The following is a 17,833-nucleotide window of genomic DNA, read 5'->3' as shown; positions in this document are numbered from 1 at the left end:
ATTAAAAATATGTACCATCAAACATGAAAATATTACAGACAATTCAAAAGCATATACAACCTTCCTCAAAAGAGATAATAACAATTGCTAAGCTGATTTAAAAAATGTTAATGTTGTGCCATTTCTAACAAACTCTGGTGAAGTGTTCCATAAAGTTGCTGAAACACGTAGATTTAAAAAGTGTCGAAATTGTGCAAATTCTGATACATACTGGAGAAGAGTTTCGTAAAGCTACTGCCGAAAACAAATCTTAAAACATATTCTGTTTGACTCTTGTAACATGAATAAAATAATGATTACTATATAGATATTAATATAAACCATTTCACAATTTAGTATCTGTATGAGACATTACATTTAGTATCTACGGTAGTGACGACTGTGAGTATAGTTTCCTACAGTGGAGAAAAAACCCAGATTGCAATGTTCAGCTATAAACATGCCAACACCCAGGTATGTAATACAGGGCGATCAACAGTGTGTGTCATATAGATAACCGATAAATAAAGAAACACAGGAACGTAATACAGGACAACCAATAATGTGTGCCATAGATATAACCGACAAATAAAGAAACTCGGGTACTTAATTCAGGGCAATTGGTAGTGTGTGTCATATAAATTACCGATAAATAAAGAAACCTGGGAAGGTAGTACAAGGCGATCAATAATGTGTATCATAGAAGTAACCTATAAATAAGGAAATTTGGGTACGTAATTCAGGGCAATCAATGATGTGTGTGATAGAAATAACCGATAAATAAAAAAACGTCGGAACGTATTTAAGGCGACGAATAAGGTGTGTCTTATAAATAACCGATGAATTAAAAAATGTGTACTTCAGTCAGAGGTTTTTTTTATAGAATTAGCCGATAAACGAAAGAAACCTCTACTTAATTCAGGACGATCAACAGTATGTGTCATTGAAATAATCGATACAGGCATACCGCGGTACACAATTCAGGGCAATCAATAGTACAGTACCCGCAACGTTATTCTTGACATGATAAACGATAAAACACGATACACGCACGATAGGATAACACGCACGATACGATAGGATACACGCACGATAGGATAGGATACACGGTAAACCTGATAAACGCAAAACCTGATAAACGATTTTCACGATAGACCTGATAAACGCAAAACACGATAAACGATCTTCACGATAAACGGAAAACCTGATAGAAATGTTGTAAATTTATAAACAATTTAGACAGAACGAAAGTTTGATACGTACAAAATAATTACATTATGTTAATAATAATATTGAAAGATTTCAATACTCAATATATACCTAAAGCATATAATTTATTATCCACGGTTGTACGTTTATTTTAGTTTAATTTTTTTTTTCTATTTATGTTTTTTTTTAAACGTCATTACAGCTAAAATCCGGAAGCTAAACTATATACGGTATTGAATTCATTATTTGATATCTATATGAATTTTCTCAGTCAATGATTCTAAAACGTACATTGTCACCTTGAATGTTTAATGTATGAATCATACAGGGAGTGATTGATTTTTATCTTGCTTAACGTCTCGCTCGAGAACATTTCACTCATATGGAGACGTCATCATGACCGGTGAAGAGTTTTTAAATTTAGGCTTATGCTCGGCAATTATGACCATTGAGCAGTGAAGGTTTTTTAGCGTGCCACATCTACCGTCTGTTTTTAATGTCATCTCCGAGGGCCCGTGGCATTCACACCTGATGCCGAGCGTTTAGCAATTAAACAGGGAATTAACAAAATGTAATATAATGTAGTGATATCATGCTTCAATAGCTCTCTTATTCTAATGTCTATTATCTTGGATATTAAATAAAACCCAAGTAATATTTTGTGTGTAGCGAGGAGGGGGGTTAATTTACATCAAGTTCTGAGTTCACCGCTCATTCAACAACTACAATTATTTTCATAATGACCGCTTTAAATAAAATCCACTGCACTACATCATATGCTCATATGTTAGATATTTCTACACTATGAGTCATAATTGACAGTCATAAGTAATTGCAACATATTTATATGAATTGATATTTTGTTAACAAAAAATAAATAAACTATCAAAAACATATACGAAACCCGGCTTGATTTAAAGTCGCAATTTAGAAACGCTTTAAAATGTTTGTGTTTAGCATGTAAAAAATTCAAATAATCATCAAAACCTGCATAAATTTCCAGTATCTACACGTACGACTATTGGTAAATGTGTACATGTACAAATAAAAAAAAAACAACGATGACAGCTGAATCGTGCCCAATTGAGCAGAATTTTGGGAGATGTAATATACCCTTGCACTCTTTTAAAATTTAATCTTCTAAATGTGTGAAATACAATGTCCCTGATAATGTTTACTGTCAAAACACGGGTGATACACAAAATCAGATAGATAAGAACGCGCAAAAGTTCAGTAGTTGATATATAAGTTGAATACAGGTGAACAAAATCGGAAGAAAAAGAACCATTATTAAAATATATGTAATAAACAATGTAATTTACTGATTTTTCCTTTCAGATCGGGCTTCCTATTTCTCTGTTAGTGTTAATTACAAATAATTGTTTCTAGACAAGGAAATGTTTATGAACTCCAGATGAAGGAGATTTCAGTTTCACTGTCCTCAGTTTGCTCGGCAAACCACTGCCTACTTTCCAGACTACTTAGAATGAAATTGTGATCAATTTTCACCCTCTTTGGACAGACATATAGCTCTTTTTCTGCCTTAAAATCGACAGCTTTATCTTCTCCTTCAAATATACTGTCTTTCCTCGATTCCTAAAAATAGATTCTTTAACAGAACGAATAAAGCTTTCGGAAAGTATCTTACTTTTTCATTAGATTTGATATACGATCCCGATAGTTTCCGAAGCTACACGATAAACGACTTTCACGATAAACGGAAAACCTGATACACGCAAAATACGATAAACGCAAAACACGATAGAAAACGGAAAACCTGATACACGATAGGATAGGATACACGCACGATACGATAGGATACATGCACGATACGATAGGATACACGCACGATAGAGCACGATAGGAATGTCAAGAATAACGTTGCGGGTACTGTATGTGTCATTGAAACAAAAGATAATTATATCAATTTTATCCATCATAACGGATTCTAACCCTGTCCAGGGCTCCGTGTTTGTCCAAATATCTATTTTGTATTGCTTGTAGGAGTTATGAGATTGATCACTATTCGTTATCTTCACCTTTCACTCTTCTTGCATTGATTTCTTTTCTAGAAATGTAGATTGATTGCATGTAAATATCTTCCTTGATCATAATTATATTATATTATATTCCTAGATTGAATTATAAAGTGGATTCAGAATTTGTTTATTATGATCGAGATAGTGTGTCAGAGGGTGAGCTCTAATAATGATGATGGCCTTAAGTATCAACATATGTCAACTGAACGATTTAAAGAATACATTTTTATGCTGTTCTCTGAAACATTTTGATTCACATAGATAAATTTATAATTGAATTTTTTTTTTATTAACTCAATTTAAAATTACGATTACATGTTAGGTTTTCCTAAACACTTTAACAAACAATAAAATCACTGAAATGAATTACACTTATATTGACTAATGCATTAAAATAAATAAATAATTGTTGGCAACTGTGTCGATGTGTAAAATTCAAAGATTGTTATCTAAATTTATGAATAAAGTTAAATGCCTTAGGACTTGATCATTACTCTACGTTTAACTGTGCTTAGATTTTGTTTAATCTATCGTAGATTGTGCGCTGGGAAGCTTTGGTTGGAATTGTAAAGACGGTTGTGTTAGTGGATACTACGGTTATTTGTGCCGGAGTGAATGCAAATGTGATGCTCATCATTGTGATTCAGCTACCGGTTGCAAAAGAGGTACTTTTCCCTATAATATGATATATACTGCTAACTTGTGTTAGCTTACAAAAGACCATTAACAATACTTGATTGTTCATGCTTGTAGATGTTCATAAGTACAACACTAGTGAAACAATGTTTCACAACAATTCAACAGCAGAGACAATCAGGCAGGAAGCAGGACAAACAGAAGTCACAAAGAAGTATGTACAGACAAGCATATCTAGATTAACATCGACAAGTACCACACGTGTTAAAGAAGACTGTACTAGTGGATACTACGGTTATCTGTGTCGTATTGAATGCGAATGTGAAGCTGATCATTGTGACCCGGTTACTGGATGCACAGAATGTATGTTCTCCTATAATACGTTATGATTTATATCATTAACTTTTAGCTTGCAAATAATAAATAACAATATTTTTTTTTATACTTGTAGCCGTTCATGAGTACACAACTGAAGGTATGTCTCTAGAAGATTCTACAACACAGTCCTACTCTAAATTTTGTATTTATTATAGGAGTTATGGAATTGATCACTCTTCGTTATCTTCACCTTTTGATATACAAGGACAAAATTATTGAAATTAAACCCAAGATATACATATGTACTATACACTCTAGAAAGAATGTTTCTCATGAAAAACATTCATACCATCATGGCATCATTCATACCAGTACAATTGCCTACAGTAACTAGATATGTCTCTTTTCGATACCATGGTTTTTTTTAAGATTGATTGAGTTTCATTATTATTGTTTTTCCATCTACAACTATCATTTTATTTTCACTTCTAATTCCGTGCATTCCCTGAAATACCAATCACTACACATGTTAATGATCGTAAGAATTCACGGTCCGCGGGTTGAGAATTGAACGCACGGTAATCCAGTTGCTTACATCGTAAGTATCAAATTATTTCGAGCCTTGAATGAATTGTTTTACAATGGGTTTGGTTTCTTAGCACAAAAGCATAGGATTTTCTTATATTAAAATTCCATGATGATACATATATTTTGTTATGTTGAAGATGACCATTGTTTCCAAGGAACTGTAATTCAACAGACTGTGACTTTAAGTGTAGAAAAGTATACGTTCGGACAACGAAGCCGAATTCGCTCCTTCCTCTTCAACGATTAGCGCAGTACTTTTGGAGAACTTAACAATCATAATAAAAATAATCTTAATTTATTCAGCATTGTATTATTAATTATCATAAAAGCTAGTTTACATTATAATCCTCTCTTCAGGGCTAAAGCATAGGTCTTCAATATCCCTTGGTTATCGGAAGAGGAAATTAAATGGAGCGGTCCTTCTGCAAATACATACCGTATATACTCGACTATAAGTCGGATTTTTTGGGAATCAATTTTTGGTCCAAAACTCTATGTCCGACTTATAGGCGCGTCCTAAGAAGATTGGTATTTTTCTGGGCGGCGTAATGTAGTGTTTTTTTAACAACTCCGACGATTATCATGGACTACCGCACAAATGATTATTGTTCACAAATATCTAGACATATTGTATTGTTTATGTATTTTAAAGTACAAGTATTTACATATTTTTATCTAGATAAAAATTATTTACATACCGGTAACTAATACTTCAATTCAACTAATCTATCGTTTATCGGTAAAATTTAATTACGAACCCGATTTAATATTGAAATATTCATATGTATACCGGCTGAAATATATTTCATACAATATTGTTAACAGATAATTTAGATCATCATTCTTGACTCTTAAAAACTCTATTGTTGATACAATGAATTATACCGGAATCTCACAATAACAGTTTTCGCGAGGCGAATGCCACTAACTAAACACGGTGTCAGGTACTGGTAATTAGGAGACCATAATTCCTTAGGTACACAAGGGATCATTGCCCATAATAGATCAAGGGTTGCGTTTAAACCCCAAACAGATATGGTTTGCATATGGGGCACCTCAAAATTATTAATATCTCAAAATATTTTTTTGAAACATACGTAAAATCACTAGAGCACTGACTTGAAATTGTCAACCGATTCTGACAAAAATTCGTACCGAGTTATAAGCGGGTCAATGGCAAATTCCTACAAAATAACCTTAAAAAATACAACCGACTTATAGGCGGACCGACTTATAGGCGAGTATATACGGTAAGTCCCTTGTCACGGCAGGTATGATACAATTAAGATCTTTCCCTGCACTTCGGCCGTAAGAGCCGAGCATAGGTCAAAGATTCGTATCCCTTCACCGGCAATGGTTAGGTCTCCATATCAGTGAAAAATCCTTGAGCAATATACAACCAACCAACACATCGATTAAAAATATGTACCATCAAACATGAAAATATTCCAGACAATTCAAAAGCATATACAACCTTCCTCAAAAGAGATTATAACAATTGCTAAGCTGATTTAAAAAATGTTGATGTTGTGCAATTTCTAACAAACTCTGAAGAAGAGTTCCATAAAGTTGCTGAAACACGTAGATTTAAAAAGTGGCGAAGTTGTGCAAATTCCGATACATACTGGAAAAGAGTTTCGTAAAGCTACTACCGAAAACAAATCTTAAAACATATTCTGTTTTGGCTCTTGTAACATGAATAAAGTAACGATTACTATATAGATATTAATATAAACCATTTCATAATTTAGTATCTGTATGAGACACTACATTTAGTATCTACGGTAGTGACGACTGTGAGTATAGTTTCCTACAGTGGAGAAAAACCCCAGATTGCAATGTTCAGCTATAAACATGCCAACACCCAGGTATGTAATACAGGGCGATCAACAGTGTGTGTCATATAGATAACCGATCAATAAAAAAACCCAGGAACGTAATACAGGACAACCAATAATGTGTGCCATAGATATAACCGACAAATAAAGAAACTCAGGTACTTAATTCAGGGCAATTGGTAGTGTGTATCATAGAAATTACCGATAAATAAAGAAACCTGGGAAGGTAGTACAAGGCGATCAATAATGTGTATCATAGAAGTAACCGATAAATAAGGAAATTTGGGTTCGTAATTCAGGGCAATCAATGATCTCTGTGATAGACATAAGCGATAAATAAAGAAACGTCGGTACGTATTTAAGGCGATGAATAATGTGTGTCATATAAATAACCGATGAATTAAAAAAAATGTGTACTTCAGTCACAGGTTTTTCATAGAAATAGCCGATAGATAAAAGACACCTCTGTACTTAATTCAGGACGATCAACAGTATGTGTCATTGAAATAATCGATAAAAGCATACCGCGGTACACAATTCAGGGCAATCGATAGTATGTGTCATTGAAACAATAGATAATTATATCAATTTTATCCATCATAACGGTCTCTAACCCTGTTCAGGGGTCTGTGTTTGCCCAAATATCTATTTTGTATTGCTTGTAGGAGTTATGAGATTGTAAATTGTTCTTTATCTTCACCTTTCACTCTTCTTGCATTGATTTCTTTTCTAGAAATGTAGATTGATTACATGTAAATATCTTCCTTGATCATAATTATATTCTATTCCTAGATTGAATTATAAAGTGGATTCAGAAATTGTTTATTATGATCGAGATAGTGTGTCAGAAGGTGAGATCTAATGATGATGATGATGGTTTCAAGTATCAACATATGTCAACTCAATAGTTGTATTCTAGCATTCATCTTAAGGTAATGATGTTATAGAATTATAGATAATAATGTTGATAAGATACATACGTTCCAACCATCTGACATACATTAATTGCTGTGATAAAATTGAGAACTTCATTTCAAACTTAAGGACTTTCTCTCCCATGCATAGCTCTGATCTTCAGACGAATTTGACTGCAGTCTTTGACACTCTATTTTGTTTTCTTTTTAGTTCTCACAAGTCTAACGTTATTTCGGATTTCCAATAGTTCGGCTTGGGCATCACTGTAGAGACATTATTTGTTGAAATGCGCAAATGCTGCATCAAATCTGGATAATTTGCATTATTTTGAGATAAAATTAGCAATATATATTGCTTGCTTTGCCATAAATGAAAGGTGGAAATAACGAACAGTGATCAATCTCATAACTCCTATAAACAATACAAAATAAAGAGGTGGGCACACACAGACCCCTGGACATGCAGAAACAGAAACAGGAGCCTAGGAGTAGTAAACATTCCCTGTCGACCGATCATATCCGCCATGAGCACTGGATATTGATCAGGTAAACGGAGGACAAACAGGGAAACTTTAGGACGAAGTGGATGGTTTCATCTTCTTCATTATCAACTCCCGATATTTGTATAGTACTATTCCATCATCACCTGTATATGGAATTTATATATCTTAACTGATTCGATAAGCAAGAGCTTGTTTTGCATATGATCAGTTTTTAAATCGAGGCAAGCTACTGACAGACAAGTTGATGGTGCACGGGCTTCCACAGTGTCGTTTAGAATAAGCATTTTTCAAATTATATGGTCGTTATAACGATCTAGTTTGCCAATACAACCTATCAATAGGTCAAATAATATATGACGTGTTTCATACCGATTGTTAGGCCATACTTGGCACACTGAATTTGACTACGGATGACTCCGTTTACCTGATCAAGATATAGAGTTCACGGAGAGTGTGACCGGTCAACAGGGGATGCTTACTCCTCCTAGGCACCTGATCCCACCTCTGGTGTGTCCAGGGGTCCGTGTTTGTCCAACTATCTTCAGTGTATTCCTTGTAGGAGTTATGAGATTGATCACTGTTCCGTATCTTCACCTTGCATGTTTACTCCTCCTAGGCACCTAATCCCACTTCTGGTGTGTCCAGGGGTCCGTGTTTGCCCAACTCTCTGTTTTTGTATTGAGTATAGGAGTCATGAGATTGATCACTGTTCGTTATTTTCACCTTTCTTATGTAAGAAGTTTATATATATATATGGTCAGAAACCAGAACTCTTTGGCTAGCACATTCTCCCAGTACACTTTGTTTGTGAATAAAATGTTCCTTTCCGGATATTATGTGAATAATTAATGCATTTCCTGATATACAAGTGGTGAAATATAAACGTTTCCTCCATCATCGATAGTTTTTATTCCTAGATCAGACTTTGAAATGGATACATGTGTCATTGTTCAGATTTGGTTTATCATGGCGGAGATTATGTGTCAGGGAATGAGCTCTAATAATGAGGGTTGTAAAAAGTATGTACATTTGTTAATCTTTAATCTTTCATTGCATGTTTAATTGTTTTATTAGTTATATAATCAATAATTCTGTTTTTGAAATATGTGGTATTTTCCACAAAATTTCACATGCATTTTTACTATTTTCATAATTTAAAAAAAAAGAGAACAATGACTCGGACTCTGTGTATCATTCATATTCAGTTTGATTTCGGATTATACACGTGTCTTAGGTTGAACTCTACGTGCTGCTACAATGAATATTTCGATAAAGGAGCTGGCAGTTGTGTAGGTAGGCACGATTAAAAGAATACATTTTTATGCTGTTCTCTGAAACATTTTGATTCACATAGATAAATTTATGATTTTTTTTATTAACTTAATTTAAAATTACGATTACATGTTAGGTTCTCCTAAACACGTTAACAAACAATAAAATCACTGAAATGAAGTACACTTATATTTACTAATTCATTCAAATCAATAAATAATTGTTGGCAATTGTGTCCATGTGTAAAATTCAAATATTGTTATCTAAATTTCGGAATAAAGTTAAATGCCTTAGGACTTGATCATTACTCTACGTTTAATTGTCCTTAGATTTTGTTTAATCTATGGTAGATTGTGCGCTGGGAAGCTTTGGTTGGAATTGTAAAGAAAGTTGTGTTAGTGGATACTACGGTTATCTGTGCCGGAGTGAATGCGAATGTGATGCTCATCATTGTGATTCAGCTACCGGTTGCAAAAGAGGTACTTTTCCCTATAATATGATATATACTGCTAACTTGTGTTAGCTTACAAATGACCATTAACAATACTTGATTGTTCATGCTTGTAGATGTTCATAAGGACAACACTAGTGAAACAATGTTTCACAACGATTCAACAGCAGAGACAATCAGGCAGGAAGCAGGACCAACAGAAGTCACAAAGAATTATGTACAGACAAGCATATCTAGATTAACCTTGACAAGTACCACACGTGTTAAAGAGGATGTTCCTGAAGACTCAGATCATCATGACAAAAACCAATGGATTTCAGTTTCCTTCCTTTTGATTGGTTCTCTAGCTACAATTTTCATTTTTGGAATTCTGTTTTATCTACGGACAACAAGACGGTGAAATTTTGTAAAATTTGCAATGATCACATCTGCAACAATTGTGCTAGCTTCAAACTGAATATAGATAATGTGTTTTCTTCTTTTAGGTGTAAAATTGGTTCCAGATACCCCGAACTAGGTAATGTATTGTTGATGCCTTTTGATAGTCCATTACAATATGATGTCAATAATCATGCATTATATAACAAGTTGTGTTGTGCAACATGAACACAGAGCTTCCTTTAATTCTAATAGTGATGTCAATTTCATTACATGGTATTTCATATATTGAAGATGGTATTAACGTCCAAGAAGAAGTTGATGATGAAGACCCCGCCGATACGACTCTAGCTGAGGAGGGGCAGACGGACGACTACGCTGAAATTCGATACTCACAATTTAATGTTTGTAGCATTACGTTTAGAACATCTAATAATACAACTTATACAAGAGGCGAAATCGGGGCTTGTGGAATCGGAAATCGAACAAAGCAGAACGTTTACGATAGATATGATGATTGTGAGTATAGTCGTCTGCAGCTCAGGAAAAAGCAAAGTAGAATTTTCAGTCAGGATGGAACACAAAAACCGGGATACCTAAACCAGGACGAGGAAGTGTGTATGTCATTGAAACCATCAGAGTTAACGAATTATCCCTTCACAAAAGCTAACACTTTACCTCGGAATTCTCATATCAACATCGGTGATTATGAGCATAACACAGAATGTTATAACGATATCATTCATAGCACATCAGAAAGTCAAGTGCGGGATTTTCAGCAAGGATCTCCTAAATCTTTAATACGTATGGAATTTTCTATGACAAGAGAAAAAGACGATATAACGATTGACATTGAAGACAGACCATATAGTTTTGTTAGATTGTGAGATATCGCAAAATATTTCACACAACTAATATTGCAAATCGGATATTGGTCATATTGATCAGTGAATGTAATAAGTTGCCAATCATATAAATCCTAAAAATAATACAAACTTAAGAAAAGGGTAAACTTTAACCACTTGACATAGCAAAAGTGGGACCACGTGCCTAGGAGGAGTAATCATCCCCTATTGACCGCTCACAGTCAGTATAAGAGGATCACAATGGTGGGCTTTCTTTGTTAAAACAATCGTCGTACAACCATGGTGCAATCCTGAAGAAAATGCTTTCCAACTCATTAAGAAGAGAAAAGGACACAAAAGTGTTAAAACATTAAGTTCGACGTTCCAGTTAATTTGTTGCTGCACAGCAAAATATTTCATGATGACCTGCTTGTGCATTCTACATTATTGTAAAACAGCCATTGAACAATAAATGAAAACATGCCAAATATAAAATATCGTTTTGTTATTCACATCTATATGTAAATTCCCATGCTCACTACAAAAGATTTTCATTGGAATTCGTCCTTATGTACTCGATAGTACAAGTGGTGATAACAAACGTTGATCAATGGACGCTGACGTTAAACGGGTTTTAGCGGTTTCGTGTAAAGTCAGGATTTTACCAATTCTATAATCGCAATTGCTATCTAGTTTGCCAATACAATCAATCATAGGGTCAAATGCTGTCTGGGATGGTTCATACCCAATGTAAGAATTTGCGAAAAGTTTACTTTAAACGAGACTATTGAGGCCCCTGTAACAATAATTGATTAACAGTTTGTAATTTTGCATGACGGATCACTAGATATCAATATTTTTCTTTTTCTATTTGTCTTGAAGAAGCAATGTTTATGCTGTCAAAAATCTAGGCTTTGATTTATCCTGAGGAGTGGTTATGTAAAGCTGAAAAATCGTGCGTTTTGATATTATTTATTTGCAAAAAGGTTTGTTAATTTAAATTTGCTAAAATATCTTCAAAATGTTTTAGAATTCACATTCCATTGAAGAAAGTGTTTGACCAATATAAACTATTCAACGTTTTTCATTTTTTAGCTACACATGTTAGATTATTTAACCCATTCTAAATGCTCATTTCCGAAAATATATCAGTATATTTGATTTTTTAAATCTGCATTATATCACGTATTTACCTTCTTAAATATATCTCTCATTATCTATAATCTGTAATATATTTGCCTTTTAGCTCAGGGGTTGGTCAAAGTACACAATAAAACTGCTAAATTTTGATCATTTGAGCCTGAAATATGAACTGATACCATTTCCAGATAAATTTATATACTATTAAAAATTGTTACTACTTTATCTCAACATGTAGCATAAATGTCCTTGTCAAACATTCGTTATATTTCAAATTGAAGTGAACATTTCCCAAAACCCACATTTTTCTGTTTTTTCTATATATATATCGCCCGTTACTATGGAAACGAGTCACTTTTCAGATAAAGTGTAGCAATAATTTTAGAGAGTTTATGTATTTCAATTGAATGATTTTTAAGTGCATGCCGCAATATTTTGATCCTTACAGAGAATTGCTCTTAAATACTTTGAAATGGAAACTATTGTAAAACAACATATATTCAAAGTGGTGTAGATTGTGGATTCTGACTCAAGGTATCACATCGGTAATTATCTTTACTATATATTACTATAGAGGGAAAAAATCATCAAAAATCAGTTTGCAGAATTGATGCCGAATAACACAGTCGGAAATGTTCTATGTTACCTGTCTCGTCTGCCGACACCGGAAAAACAACACCCTATGCGACAATTTTGAAAACAAAATTACTCGGAAAGAAGACTACCCTCAAATCCACATGTTTATCACATGTGTGTAAACAGCCGGGGTTCACCTCAGCTACCAACAGCAAATACTTCCTTCGTACACACTTTAAAATTACGTGAAAAGAAGAAGAGTAAATGAGAAAAATCGCGCAAGAAAACGATATCCCTTTAAATGTATGGAACTACAATTGACTAAGTTCATTTTGATTGGACAATTACTTGTGTGATACCTTGAAGACAACTAAATCTTCATCAAAAAATGGCAAATTTGTACATCAGGTGACTGTATCATTCATCAATAGTATACCCCATGCAAATTGCGATCGGAGCAAGATAACTGACATAACTAGTGATTTACTTCCCCTTTGGACTATTGTGATTTCTGCCTGTTTCATCAGTGAAATATGAGGCGTGTGTTGTACTTTTTAAATTGATATAACTTTGTTGAAAATCAAAATATTTCTGCCAAAATCGTTTCATTAGAAAGAAAAATTATGTCATTTGCTATTTCAATTACTTATTAATCCCAAATTGATCTATAAAAATTTAATTGCCAACAATTTCAAATTTCATATAAGTTAGATCTTTGGTTTTGTGAAATATTCAATTTTCGGTACTATAATGGAATCTGTATTAGGTCAATTTGGGTATCCTAGCAGATCCTATTAATTACTCTTAACAGATTAAATCAAGTTGATGCTCACGAGTGATTAGTGTTTTAGACAATGACCCCCTAATCTTTCAGGAGTTGTGTGTATTTAGCCTTTCTTCAAAGCAGGGGTAACACGTTAAGAAGACTAAGTACTGGTTAAAACAAATAAATAAGACTAAAGTGCATATGGATAATTAGCGTTTTAAAATGTGTACACAAATCAAACAGAACTCATACATGTAACTGTTCATTACAACATTTTTGCAGCTAAAACATTTCCTAAAAATTCGTTCTAAAGAAGATGTAGGCCAAATATCAAGGGCGGTAAACATAGTGAAGTTGCTAATGTTCAAAATGCTCAAAACGGTAAGAATATCCAGTGACAAATTTAATATGCATGATAGAACACAAATGTTTGGTCAACGCTTTAGAAGCCGACAACAGAATTATGGCCTATGCCGTCAGGCCCTTGAAATCCTGCTACGGAGGGGACTGTAGCAAATCTTGTCAGAAATATTACTTCGCGTGTTGGGCCCTTAAAACGAATAATTTGAAATCTTCTGTGTTAAGGAGACATTTTGATGTTCATATGAGTGACCTTGATGAGCATTTACCATGAATTATCTGAATTCCTCTTTAAGATAACAGATTGAAAATAACAACAAATTTCAAAATTCTACACAGAAATATGAAATATCTTAATTGGGTCAATTTACAATAAGGACATTAAATCAAGAAATCAAAGAGTCATGTATGATGCTAATGAATGTCAACGAAAGTCCATATAACGGTTGCGTAAGGCAGGTGAAGGGAAGTTATTGTTCAATATGTGTCTTGTAAAATCGGTATGAAATTTTGGTACGTCCTTTGAATGTTTTAAGTGTTAAAACCGACAGTATACGCTATGTAAATGGGTGTTTAGACAAATAGTTATGATTTTCTAGCTGTATAAGGCAGAAAATACGTTGTTCATACGTACTTAGATGTAATTGAAATTTCGCATTGTATATTGTGTCATGTTCGTTGAATGACCTATTAAAACACCGTTTTGTTTGTCACACCTCGTGTTTTGATATCCAGTGCTAATTGTGAGCTGTTGAAAAGGGATAGGACTGAGAAAAACGGGAAATAATTGTGAAATTCACAACTTCCTTCAAGGTATCACACCGGTAATTATTTTCACAATATATTACTATAAAGGGGAAAATCATTAAAAGTCAGTTTGCAGAATTGATGCCGAATAACGCAGTCGGAAATGTTCTATGCTATCTGTCTTGTCTGCCGACACCAGAAAAACAACACTCTACGCAAAATTACAAAACCAATTTACCCACAAACAAAACTACCCTTAAATCCATGCGTTTTTCACATGTAAGGTGAAGATAACTAACATTGATCAGCCGGAGTACACCTCAGAAAGTATCCTCAGCTACCAACAGCAAATAGTTCCTTTCTATATACTTGCTTATTTCTACAAATTACACCAATTTTCCTAATCAGGGGTACAGACATTAAGAGAAAAGAAGATGAGGTAATGAGAAAAATCGCGCAAGTATAAAATGTTTCTTTAAACATATTGAACTACAATTGACTAAGTTCATTTTGATTCGACAATTACCGGTGCATACCTGAAATAATTATTGAACAAATGAAATTATTCATTTTGGTAAATTGAAAACACAGATTTTTTCCCAAATCAACAGTATTAAACAATATGACTTTTCAACACTCTTCACGATCATTCCTTGCGTGTAATTAATGTCATAAATTCCATAAAGAATACAAAATTAACAGTAAGGCCGACACGATCCTATGGGCAAACTATAGAAGATGTCGGGTGTCGAGAAGGAATAAACATCCCTAAGGTCATAGCAATGATATTTCTCTACTCCGTGAACGCATACTGTGACACGCTACTATTTAGTATTTACCTGAAAAACGCACTGGCACTCCCTGCATTACCGGCAAACCATAAATGCTGATAGCAAATCCGACTGTTAACCCCCCCCCCCCCAACTGTAACAACAACTTTAAAAAAAACAGGGTCGAAAGAAGAACATGCTTTTGCGCTTTGAATCATATGAGAGATAGGGGTCTCCGTGGCCGAGTGGTTAAAGCATCGCGCTCAAAATCACACGGCCTCTCACCTCTGTCGGCGCGGGTTCGAATCCCGCTTGCGCCGGTAAGTGAGAAAGTTTTCCGGTTTACTTTCGGAAGGTCGGTGGTCTCTTCCCAGGTACATTGTATCTGCGCTCTCTCTTCCACCAATAAAAACTTGGGCGCCACCAGATAACTGAAAAATTGTTGAGTGTGGTGGAAAACATCAATCAATCAATCAATCAATCAATCATATGAGAGATATAAACACTATATGCAGCTGATAATGGGATTTTGCCGAATAAATAAGGAAAGCTGACGATAGAGAAGCTGAAGTCATCCTGTTTATCATTAAGTTGAGTTTCAGTTTGCCGTTAACATTTTTGTGCACATAAATATTCAAATATTGACCAGATATGGAAGAATCAGTGGTGTCTGGTGTCTTTTCTTTCTAGTTTACTTGGATATGTTGAATCAACATATGAATATACACCTGATGTGTCCAGGGATCCGTGTTAGTCAAGCTATCTAGTTTGTATTGCTTATAGGAGTTATGAGATTTATTACAATTCGTTATATTTGCCTTTCATTCATATATATATATATATATATATATATATATATATATATATATAAAGCACTAAGATGACCAACAACACGAACAACAACCAGATTGTCAAATTACATAATGTGGCCAATATCAACAGAGAAGAATAATAAAAATTACATACAAATACATCTAGCATTATACCTACACTAATCTACAAACGTATTTACAGCGCATACTACATGGTTGTTGGTTTTTTTTTTTTTTTTTTTGGTCTTAAGGTTTGCCAATTAATGTTAAAAGTGGAGCGAATTAGGACATGCCTTATTCGTCCAAAGAGTTGATCCAAAATGTACGAAGTGATAAAAATAGACTTCATTAATCTCACGTGGAACGAGTTAACCCAATTACGTTGACAAATAGTAAAGCTAACTCGTACCCAGAGAGTTTCTATCTTAACTATACATTAAGAATAAATAATTGATAAAAGATAATGATAAGAAAAAAAATCAACAACAAAAAAACTATGTAAATGAATGAACACTATAAAAATGAAATAAGAAATGAACAAAATTTGAGAGAAAATAATGTAAACAACAAGTTTGAATAAGTTAACAAAATGGACCAACTCCAAACAAAAACAAAGAATAAGCAGCCTAAGACATTGAATCAACATCAGACATTCCCGTACTGATCATGTCTAGGGTAGACGTGCAAAAAACATAGAATCACGGAAACTGTTAAATGGGTTTTACATGTAAGCAATCGGTTATGAAGATTAAAGTAATTAAAGGGGGAGGGAGCTGATTGTAAACAGAATTGAAAAGAAAAAAAATGTGTTCAAAATTGTCATTGGACCACTGTTAGGGACATGATCAGACGAGTAGGTCTAGATGAAGCTTAAAATCAAGTAAGGGTTTAGCCCGTATTCATCCTGGTGAAGTCAGTAGGTTTGTTGATACCATGCGGTTCAAATGACTTCAACGTGTGCATCCAGAATTTTTCCTTCTGCTTTCTTTCGGTATCTGACCAACTAGGGTCATGATCAATAACCACTACTGTCATGTCTTCCCATCGGTAGTTATTGCCATTAAAATGTGTTGCTACTGGCAAATCGTTTTTGGTTCTGATGGAGGACCGGTGGTTGTTGACTCGTCTGCGAAGGTCTGTTGTTTCCCCTATGTACTGCTTCTGGCAGACATCGCAACTGATGAGATATATGCAGTTATTGGTTTTGCAGGAAAGGTTTCCAAATATTTTATAACTGCGACCCGTGACAGGACATGTATTATTTATCAGGTTAATGTGCCTGAATGTTATTCACGCCATGTCGTATATCCTGCAATTTTCATATATAGCTTTTCAAAGCTATTTGCAATGGCTTGATTACGCTAGTTTAGACTGAACTTCTAAAATGCAATGGCATAGCCATAAAGTTGGAATATATTTTGGAACATCTTTATACATAGTTGAAGTATTTTTCACAATGTGTTTTGTGGAGTACAATGATGAAATATTTTCACTCAGTAAAATTTAATTTTTATGCTCTTACCAATCCATCTGATAAAAAATATGAAATAACTAAATCAAGCTGTTTCAAGTAGTTTTTGTTAGCCATACAGCTTTATAGCTAAATATATACAGATTGTGTTGAACCTGATTGTATTTACACAACATGTGAAAACAATTAGAACAGGTATATTATAAAAATTAAAATATATA

General features: G+C 34.0%; 1 protein-coding gene and 1 long non-coding RNA gene across 3 annotated transcripts; both read left to right on the top strand.

The window, feature by feature from the left end:
* The first annotated feature begins 3,712 nt into the window (after positions 1-3,712).
* On the top strand, positions 3,713-5,169 carry LOC130050642 (uncharacterized). The gene is made up of 3 exons (XR_008798957.1): positions 3,713-3,892; positions 3,981-4,226; positions 4,315-5,169. It is a non-coding gene; the product is annotated as an uncharacterized LOC130050642 (long non-coding RNA).
* A 1,423-nt stretch (positions 5,170-6,592) lies between these two features.
* Positions 6,593-11,458, top strand: LOC125664477 (uncharacterized). 2 transcript variants are annotated; one of them, XM_048897255.2, is made up of 7 exons: positions 6,593-7,539; positions 8,979-9,043; positions 9,259-9,317; positions 9,647-9,775; positions 9,864-10,143; positions 10,233-10,264; positions 10,420-11,458. In XM_048897255.2, exons 2-7 carry the CDS (start codon positions 8,991-8,993, stop codon positions 11,010-11,012), a joined length of 1,146 nt encoding a protein of 381 aa, XP_048753212.2. In that variant the 5' UTR covers positions 6,593-7,539; positions 8,979-8,990; the 3' UTR covers positions 11,013-11,458. The 2 variants fall into 2 exon arrangements, with proteins under 2 accessions (XP_048753212.2, XP_048753211.2); XM_048897254.2 differs by lacking the exon at positions 6,593-7,539 and having other exon boundaries at positions 8,650-9,043.
* Positions 11,459-17,833: the final 6,375 nt, after the last annotated feature.

The sequence above is a fragment of the Ostrea edulis genome, chromosome 1, assembly GCF_947568905.1.
Source record: "Ostrea edulis chromosome 1, xbOstEdul1.1, whole genome shotgun sequence".
In the NCBI taxonomy this organism is placed as follows: Eukaryota; Metazoa; Mollusca; class Bivalvia; order Ostreida; family Ostreidae; genus Ostrea; species Ostrea edulis.
Note: the sequence above shows the minus strand (reverse complement) of the source record. Positions and strands in the feature narration are given on the sequence as shown.